General features: G+C 44.8%; 1 protein-coding gene across 1 annotated transcript; it reads left to right on the plus strand.

Moving 5' to 3' along the window:
- Nucleotides 1-8,755: 8,755 nt before the first annotated feature.
- Nucleotides 8,756-9,337, plus strand: MSGN1 (mesogenin 1). The gene has a single exon (XM_053587487.1). The coding sequence runs from the start codon at nucleotides 8,756-8,758 to the stop codon at nucleotides 9,335-9,337; it is 582 nt and encodes a 193-aa protein (XP_053443462.1).
- The last annotated feature ends 1,258 nt before the right edge of the window (nucleotides 9,338-10,595 follow it).

Below are 10,595 nucleotides of genomic sequence, written 5' to 3' on the forward strand. Positions count from 1 at the left end.
ACATGAAAGTCCCGCTCCTAGGAGCCGCATCCAGCTCTTCTGGAACTTTCACAGGCTTGATAACATAGCAGTGTTAGGCCAGTGATCCAGGCAGGAGAGCTCCACTTTTCCTTTTTTTCTCTTTACTTAGTCAGGAGCATAGGAAAATCTCACATTGCCCTAGGTACCTTCTTCTCACACACACATGCACATACCACTATATTCCCTTTGGACTATAAAATTATCTATTGTTTGTTGACTGTTAGTTCAGTGCCCAGACTGTGTAATGGGGTAAGGTTTCCTGGTTTCTGAGTCCCAGCTATTCAAACAAAGGCTCTGTCTTGTGGCTGGCAGGAGGGACAGGGCTGATCTGACTTGGGGTTCTGTGGGGCTATGGCCAGAAAAAGGAACTGTAGAGCATACAAAGGTCCACGGAGTGTGTAGAGCTAAAGGTGGGCAGAACCTCAGAGGCCAGAAATAGCTACTGAAACCAGGGTACACAGTCTCAGGGGCTGAGTGTCTTAGTGATAAGCAAGGAGAACAGGAACTGGTGGCACTACGGTAGCTGGCTCTGGGTGTGTCAACCGCAGAGCCATTGGGTAAGTCTATGGTGGTTTTTTGGTTGTTGTTTTTTTTTTTTGAGACAGAGTCTGACTTTGTGGCCCTGGATCCATGGCGTCACAGCTCACAGCAACCTCAAACTCTTTAGCTCAAGCAATCCTTTTGTCTCAGCCTCCCAAGTAGCTGGGACTAAAGGTGCCCACCATAATGCCTGGCATTTTTTTTTTTTTTTGAGACAGAGTTTCACTATGTGGCTCTCAGTAGAGTGCTGTGGCATCACAGCTCACAGCAACCTCAAACTCTTGGGCTTAAGCAATTCTCTTATCTCAGCCTCCCAAGCAGCTGGGACTACAGGTGCCTGCTACAATGCCCAACTTTTTTTTTTTTTGTTGTAGCTGCCATTGTTTGGCAGGCCTGGGCTGGATTTGAACCTGCCAGTCCTGGGGGTATGTGGCCAGTGCCCTAGCCGCTGAGTTACAGGCACCAAGCCTGGCTATTTTTTTTTTTTTTTTTTAGAGCCAGAGCCTCACTCTTGCTCAGGCTGGTCTCAGACTCTCAGGCTCAAACAACCCACTCACCTCAGCCTCCCAGAGTACTAGGATTACAGGCGTGAGCCACTGCGCCCAGCCAAGTCTGTAGCTTTGAGTAAAGTGGTGTTCTGTACTTTGGGAAAGGCCCATAGCATCCGAGCTTTGCTTCCTCCCTTGTGAGATGATGATATTGCCTTCCCAATTGGACTGTATTGAGGATTACGTGAGAGAAGGCATGCAAGACCCTTATGTTTGGCTCCTTGCACAGAGTAAGTGCTGTAAGGACTCAAAAAAGGGGAAATGTTATTACTACAATTATCAACATTAATATATATAGGTGTTTTACTTATAACAGGATAAAAGGTCCTATCTAGAATTTTCAATAATGGGAAAATACGCCTAAATATCACCCTTGCCTGCTGCTTCCTAATCATGGTTGTGTGGCCTACGGCCAAGGAGAGTACCTGAGGCCACAGAGAGAAGCAGATGCCTCCTGGACGGGAACTGCAAACCCACAGGTGTAAAACAGCTACAAACCCTACAGCCTACAACAGCCCCAACCCCTGCTCACCTATCTCCTCTGTCAGGGACATAACATCACTCCTTGGAGTCTGGTGTTCCTGGAGCCAGCCTGCCTGGGTCTAAACTGCTCCTCTGATGATTTATCTGTTCACTGGGGCAACTTTTTCAATTTCTCTAAGCTTTGGGTTTTTTTTTCTTTTTCTTTCTCTTTCTTTATTCTTCTTTCTTTCTTTCTTTCTTTTTTTTTTTTTTTTCTTGAGACAGAGTCTTACTCTGTGTCCTGGGTAGAGTGCCATGGTGTCATAGGTCACAGCAACCTCAAACTCTTGGGTTCAAATGATCCCCTGTCTCAGCTTCCTCAGTAGCTGGGATTATAGGCGCCAGCCAAAATGCCTAGCTAGTTTTCTATTTTTGTAGAGACAAGGTCTTGGTCTTGATCAGGCTGTTCTCAAACTCCTGAGCTCAGGTGATCCACCTGCTTTGGCCTCTCAGAATGCTAGAATTACAGGCATGAGCCACCACGTCCAGCCTCTGTTTTTTCTTACTTAAAATAGGGACAGAAATAGATTTAAATGGAGGAAACTCTATAAAGCATTTAGCATTAGAGAAATGTATTATTATCATCATCACTCTGATAACTGTGGGTATAGCCAAGGAAGGGGTGCCTCTGCAGGCTGTGTAACATGATCACACACACACACAGCACTCTCTTAGGACTATAAGAATTAGGCCTGTCCATTAGATGGTGCAGAAAGTAATTATGTGGGTACCTGTTTTGTTCAATCAACCATCTAATTTAGGCATGAGGACAGAAAGTCCAGAACGATTAGATGTTTTTTTAACCCCTACTATGCTGAGTGCACCGGCTAATTTCAGGTCCTATGTGTATGCTGGCTACTTGATGGGACAGGACCAACCGATCATCTTCCAGTACTCACTGACTTCCAGTTCAAGCCTGAGTTCTAGCAGCTGAGCTCTGTCATTCTGATGCTCCCAACTGTCCTCAGGTGGCAGCAGAGCTGGTGGGTAGGCATAGACTCTAGCAAGCCTGCCCAGGCTCTAAGTCTGGGGCTGCTGGTTGTGGGTGATGGGGCCTTGGGCAAGTTACTTCACTCAAATTCTGATTACTGAAACTGGATTGGTGACAGTAGCAGTGCCTACCTTTTAGGGTTATTGTTAGGACTAACATGAGTTCTTCTGTGTTAAGCACATACAATAATACTGGAGCACCCTCTGCCTGTAGTGATGCTCCACTGGTGATGATTAATTTTACGTGCCAAGGTGACTGGGTCTTGGAGTGACATCATCAGGTTCCTGGGTCTGTAGCTTGCAGACAGCAGAGCATGGGACTTCTCAGACTCTATACCTATATTCGTCCTATTGGTTCTGCTTCCTGGAGAACCTTGACCAATGCATCACTCAAACACCTTCTCCACCAGCAGCCAAAGTGAGGGTCCAGAGAACTGCTGACCAAATCCCATCTCTGCTAAATTCTGTCAGGAGCTCCTTTTCATCTCCAAGATAAAGTCCAAGCACCTGGTTATGGCAGACAAGGCTCTCCTCTTTAGCTTCACCTCCTGAGGCCCATGGTAGGCAGGGCAAGCTTGGAGGAGGTGAGATTTGAACCAAGACTTGCATCTTGGAGCTATTCCCAGTGATGACATGCCATGTTTGACTGCTTTTCTGGAGAGGCAGTGTAGTAGAGTGGAATTTGAAATTATAATTATGACGTATTATGGGGATTTGGGATTCACAAAGAGTTAATCCGGCTTTTTTTTTTTGTGTGTGTGTGTGTGTGTGTTTTGGCCGGGGCTGGGTTTGAACCTGCCACCTCCGGCATACGGGACTGGCGCCCTACTCCTTTGAGCCACAGGCGCTGCCCCTGCATCCAGCTTTTTCCGTCCTCTTGCTGTGTTTGCTAGGTTCCTTTCTGAACACAAGTTTTCTCATCTTAAGAGGATGGATTAGAACCTTTACTTTACAGAGTTGCTGTGAAAATTGGTATGAAATAATGAATCTAAAAGAGACAAATTTAATCCTCAGCACATGGCAGGAATTCAATAAAAAGTAACTTTAAGTTTAATTAGATTCCAGGATTAGACTTTTTTTTCTTTGCTGATCAAATTCTTATCTATGTAAGGCTTTTCTGAAGCATCGTTCGAGTTGAAATTCACTGGAGTCTTCCCTCTGCCTTGCGCAAATGGCCCATGCAAACTGCTTCATGTACAACAGGTCTGGGGATGGTGTTTTTTCTCATGAGGCAACCTTTTGAAAGAGCATAAATTATCCTCCATGATGATTTACCAAGTATCATATAACATGGCAACACAGCCAGTTCTGAAGTCGATGATTGAATTGGTGAAAGCATTTATTTTTGTTAATCTCAGTAATATCAAAACATATCCCTGTTAGTCCTATACACTTCCAAAAGTCAAGTACCAACTTTTAATTTTTTTTATTACATTATAGCAACACAGTATATAGGAATCTTAATTTTTACATGAGGAAACTGAGGTCTAAAGGTTATACTACCACTCTATGCTCCAAAGTAAAGTAGAGTCAGGATTGGCACTAGGATTTGTGTGGCTTGAGGGACAGTTTCAAACTTCCAGGTCAATTTTAAGTTCTCTTTGGCAGTGGTATACCAAGCATGGGGGTAGTGGTAGGTGTGGTTGGCCCCAATGAGAAGTAGTCATTTATCACTCTCATTATTTAGAATTGCCACTATATGGTAATATTGATAGTAAAATAAGACCAAATTTAGCTAGCTTTATCAAACTGTTTTTAAAATTATCTATAGACAATCTATCCCTTTATTGTCTGCATCAGAGACTGGCAGCTCCCTGCACCCACCTTGGGTACTGCTCTGCTTCCAGTAAAAAAGAAAGGATTCTTTTGAATGGAGGAATTTTGATTTCCAAGTAGAAGTGACTCGAGGCCAAGGGAAAATGGAAATGATGTATTTGTGACTACTTGTTTTGTGGCTCTGCCTCCTCTTGACACAAGGGACCAAGAGCTTCCTAAGCATAAGATTAATAACTACAACAACATTTGTTTACCATATTTAAAACTTATAACATATAGACCTGGTAAAAGTGTGTACTCTATGAAGCACGTATTTCAGTATTTCAATTGCACATGTGTCCAAGGTCACAATAATGTAGCAGCAAGTGTAAGATCTGACCCAGGTGTAGTTTGGCTCCTACCTCTCTGCTCTACCACCACCTGTCTACCTTCTATCTGTCAACTGATATTTGAACAGTCTCTAAAGTACAGCAAACGCTTATATCACAGAGGAGGCACAGTGTAGAAGCCCCAGGCCTCATTTGTGCACAAAGGTGCCTGCCTGGGGACGCAAGCAGGGCCCAAAGAAGAACCAGACTTGCATCTGCTTGGCAATTTTCTAAGTTGCACAGAGGAGCTGTATGGGCTGGCAGGAGCACAGAACAACTTGTGGCTGCAGGTTTAGGAATTCCCTCAGCCTGTTGCCTTCTGTTTCCTATTTATCATTTGAGCACTATCTGCCAATTTCCTGGATGTGGCTCTGCCTGAAGGAAGCAAACTGGCCCTTAGGTCTAGAGTTTACAATCTCCTTCAGCCAGTGTGAAATGCCTGGTTGTCTGGACGGTAACTGGGACATGACTGGCATTACTTAAGAAGCTCATCATTCTGAAAATTAGACGCAGACCACTCATTAATCTATGTGACAAATCCTGGGTCTTCCTTAATGGGCATACTCATGGTATAAAGGTCCGTAATGATGAAGGCTTGGGGGTTTGAGAGCCAAGACAACCTGTTCCTCTACAGCACTCTTTGGAAAATAGGACTGGGAAGCATTTCAAGGTCTGCCTCAGGGTGGGGGGATTCTTTTCAATCTGTTACAATGATAGTCACAATAGCTTGTAAATGTTTGTTGAATGAATGACATTTAAATTAAAATATTTATCCCAATAATTCGGTAATGTGGGAACTACGTAGTCTTTCTGATATTCAGGTTTAGCACTTGATCCATATTAGTTTCAAAGGAAGGCAGAGGACAGATCTGGGGGTCAGGCACCTTTGACTTTTCTAGTTCCATCTCTGCCACGGCCTTTGGGTATGACACGGGACAAGTCACTGACCATCTCGAGAATGTACTCAGTGGACCCAGAGGCCCTGGTGCTGGTGTGGCATGTTCACACCGCAGTCATGTGTTCCATGGCACTTTGGAGTCGGGGAGTTCAATGATCTCCTGGTCCATTGTCCTCATTTGACAGATGCTCTTCATAAAGACGACAGGGCAGCTGTTATTGTCCCCTCTTACAAATTAAATACTAAGGCCCAGAGGGATGAGTCATTTCTTTAAAGGGGATACACTCTGGCTCATCTTCCCCCCACACCATACTCTCCGCTAACTTCTATGGGCTCCGGTCCAGCCTTGCCCAGTGTTCTGCTGCCTTGCTCCCTGGGGATAGAAAACCACCAGCCAGTGTGTGCCCTATAGGCCCTCAAATGCCTATGGTTGTCCTTTACTGTTACCTTACTGAGATGGAGCAGACAATGTCTCTTGGAGATGAGCAGGAGAAATGCAAGTCTGGTTCTGCTTTATTTCTTACCAGCGAGAAGGTATAGAGTTATTATTATTATTATTTTTTTTTTTTTGGCCTGGGCTGGGTTTGGACCCGCCACCTCTGGCATATGGGGCCGGCGCTCTACTCCTTTGAGCCACCACAGGCACCATCAAGAGAGGGTATAGAATTTGAGAAGATGAAAACCAGCCAATTTCCTTGTTCTAAGAATAGGTTTTCTTGGGAGCCAACGCTACTGGGAGACTGGGGTCAGGTATGGAGGTGTCACAGCTCTGTATGTCGTTCTGATACTCGGGGGTCAGACCGCGGGCAGACAGTACCAACAATAATGAGATCTACACTTATTAAATGTCTACGCTACGTACACCAAAGATTTGAAAGATACTGTGTCACTTAGGAAATGAAACTTCTAAAAATAGAGATTGACGAAATTAGCAGTTTTAGAAAGAAGCTGTAGGAAGGGGAGAAATTATGGAGTTTGAGGGCAGAAGTCGTGTTTCATAAAGAACTGTGACATTTAGAATGTAAGGACTGAGAGCTTACAAGTGCGCCAGCCGCCATGGCCCCCTTGTGTCCTCTGGGAGTCTCCTCTCTTTTGAGTCACATTCAGGTCACCACATCCCACAAAAAGAGAAAACATATTTTAGAGAAAAATTGGATTTGGGAGTCTTACAAAGGATCTTGGCCCAGAAAACCTTTACTGATGCTCTTAACCTCCGACAGCTTAAGTATTTTCATCTGTAAAATGTTATTTTTTTAAATGAAGGTTAGTTATGATATATGAAGTTCCGTGCACAACATTAGCAGATTTTAGACTTCTCAACAAAAGCTGAAGGAAAAGAGTAGGGAGAGGAAAAAGAAGAATAAATGATTTATTACATTTATTATAATGTATTATTATTATTACTCTTTCAGATCTGGCTTAGGGTTCTTGAGTCAATGGCAAAATTAATAGCATTCTACCAATTACCTGCTTGGGATTTTTCTTCCCTGAACCTTGCTAATTAAAAAATACCAAAAATGGGGCGGCACCTGTGGCTCAGTGAGTAGGACGCTGGCCCCATATGCCGAGGGTGGCGGGTTCAAACCCAGCCCCGGCCAAACTGCAACAAAAAAATAGCTGGGCATTGTGGCGGGCGCCTGTAGTCCCAGCTGCCTGGGAGGCTGAGGCAAGAGAATCGCGTAAGCCCAAAAATTAGAGGTTGCTGTGAGCCGCGTGATGCCACGGCACTCTACCCGAGGGCGGTACAGTGAGACTCTGTCTCTACAAAAAAAAAAAAAATAAATAAAAGAAATAAAAATAAAAAATACCAAAAATATACTAATTAGGCCTCTGACATTTCAACAATGGGGAAAGGACTCAAAGAACCACGTTAAAAGACAAGTTAATATTACCCTAAAATGTAACTCAGCGTGACTCTGATGTTAATACTGATTTGTAGAATTAGTTACATGGAGAATAAATTATGTTACGGGACAAATGGGGAACCTGAGATCCCTTTTCTAAAATACAGGGTCTTCCTATCAGAGCATCTAGGAAGTGAAACAAACTAGCACAACTGCCCCACCTAACACATTCAGTGGCATTTGGAGCTGTGGTGGGGAAAACAGGCTCCCTAGTTAATTTCACACTTCCTCTATACATTTCAAAAACAAAGTGTGACTCATTTCAAAAAAAAGGAGGTACAGCTGGATTTTAAAAAGACCTTCAGAAGGCTAACTGCCAGGTATTTTGCAAACTCCCAGCTTAAAGGAGTTTTCTATTTCTGGATGTCTGTTTGCTATGAGGAATCCAAATCTGCTCAGTTATAGCAAGGGCTTTATGTATCTTGAAGGACATTTCCTGCTCATTAAGGCTGTGGGCTTGCTGGAGTTGCTGGCCTTCATCACTCTGAGTATAGGCATGTTGGGGGTGCATCTATACTCTACAAACCCACAGAAATCTGCTAAAATGAAAGGAAAGAAGGAAACATATCTGTAGCATCCTTGTGTGATCCTCCCAACAGACCCAGGAAATGACCTACCATTATCTGCATTATATTGGATGCATATATTAGAGAACCCCAACTCAGAGGGGTTGCCCTGCCCCCAGCACCAAGCTGCTTCTCCATCAATGCATCCCATCTGCTCTGAAATACCTAGCAGACCTTGATGCAAGGCGATGGAGGCCCTCTCAGGTCACTTTGCTCCAATGCACCAGCCCCCCAGCTGCTCCCTCCTTCCTGCAGATGCCCCAGGTTTGTTTTCTTTGGCTCCCTCATTAATGAGTTCCACAGGACCACGCTAAGTCTAGTTATGCAGCCTTAATTGGTTTAGTTACAACAAGATAATTCCTTTTTTCTTCTCTTGGAGGCCTCTCTGTTTAAAGACATTTTAGCTGGAAGATGCTAATTATCAATGAGGAGAAAGTGACACCTGAAGAGTTCATTTTCCATCTTGGTCCTTGGTTTTTCCTTTGAACTCTTTTTACCCAGCCCTCTTCCCACCTCAGCACGTCTCCCCCACCATCATAAAAGACAGCTCTTGCCTGGTCGGGAGGCAGACCTTTTTTCTGACTTACCAGGGAGTCATTCCCTCTGCAGCTGCCTCCAGGGTATGGACAACCTACGTGAGACCTTCCTGAGCCTCGAGGGTAACTTGGGCTCCTCCGATAGCCCTGGCCTGCTGTCCTCCTGGGACTGGAAAGACAGGGCAGGGCCCTTTGAGCTAAACCAGTCATCCCCTGCTCAGAGCCTTTCTCCGGCACCGTCACTGGAGTCCTACTCTTCATCTCCCTGTCCAGCTGTGGCTGGGCTGCCTCCTGAGCATGATGGGGCCAGCAGTAGGGGCAGTGATGACTGCAGCATCCAAGGGGCTGGTGGCCTGGTAGAGGTGGACTACAACATGTTAGCCTTCCCGCATGCCTACCTACAGGGTGCTGGTGGCTCCAAAGCCCAGAAGGGCACCAAAGTCAGGATGTCTGTCCAGCGGAGGCGGAAGGCCAGCGAGAGGGAGAAGCTCAGGATGAGGACCTTGGCAGATGCCCTGCACACCCTCCGGAATTACCTGCCACCTGTCTACAGCCAAAGAGGCCAGCCGCTCACCAAGATCCAGACGCTCAAGTACACCATCAAGTACATCGGGGAACTTACAGACCTCCTCAACCATGGCAGAGAGCCCAGAGCCCAGAGCTCCTGAGCTCTGCCCCGGGGAATGCCACCAGTCCCAGCCTTCTGGGCAGGAGTAGAAGACCTTTAAAGACCTGGAGTGTGTCATGGGACAACAGTGCAGAATAATTTTCACAGAGTAAGCGTCATATTCTTGTAATCTGAAAGGGCCTAAGGAAATTCTCATCTGATCTATTGACCCACCAGACAAGCAGAAGCTTAGCCTTCGAGTTTTTCCACCATCTCTTAGAAGACTCATCTTTTGCAAACAGATTATTTTGCCCCTCTCTGTCTGTTAAAGGTACTTAAAAGGGTCAATGATTATAAATACATTTTTTTCAATAACACAAAGTAGTTATAATTAATTTCCTGCCATTTTGGTGTTGGAAGTTTTCTTTTTGTTACTAACTCAACCTAAAATTTGTACAGGATCCAGTGTGATGCTTGGATTCCTGTTCAGAAAGATCTGTTCCAAGTAAATGGCTTCAATGCTCCTATTTCATTTTGTGTGTGAGTGTGTTTGCCTTTGACTGAAATCATGTCGTTATTTTTGCAGGGACCCAAATCACTTTAACATAGAATCACAGTAAATGGAGAGTCAGGCTGAGTTAAGAGAGAGTGAAGACCAGAGCCCCCTCTCCTCTGGAATGGAGGAGGAAGGCTGCATAGTCACCCTGCCTGGGAGAATGGGCATGAGGGTAGCGGGAGGAGGAGGGTAGCTCTGGATCTGAGGCAGGGCTGAAAAGGCAGGAGCTCCCTGTGCCAGGCTGGTATGAACAGGACCTCCTTTAATTCCTTTGTTTACACCATTTCTAAACGAAGAGACTGGCTCCAAAAAACTGCAATTGGAATTAAGTGAAAGGGTCAGGATCAGAACTCAATTCTGTTGTTAACTTCACCGAGGCATTGACGTCTTCATCCACAGCATCTTCCTGGCTGTACACCCACATCACCTCCCCCACCCCCAATCCCCTCTCATGCACCCATTATTATAAACATACACCTTCTTCAAGGTGCCTGTCTGGGGGAGGGTGGTATCTGTGGCATTCTCCTTTGGTTCATTTGAATGGCATGGGACACTGAAAAGAAGGCTTTGAATTAAGGAAGTCCTCAAGAACTTGTGAACTTTTTAAAGATTAATTTTTATCCCTATTGGTTATTAACCATTAGTGTTTGTTGAACATGGCTCTTGTCATCTTGTTTCTATTGGTGAGTTTCCTTCTATTTGGTGACATAAATTATAAAAGCAGTATATATTTAAAAAAATTTCATGCATTCCTTTCAGTCCT

Source organism: Nycticebus coucang, chromosome 4 (assembly GCF_027406575.1).
Source record: "Nycticebus coucang isolate mNycCou1 chromosome 4, mNycCou1.pri, whole genome shotgun sequence".
In the NCBI taxonomy this organism is placed as follows: Eukaryota; Metazoa; Chordata; class Mammalia; order Primates; family Lorisidae; genus Nycticebus; species Nycticebus coucang.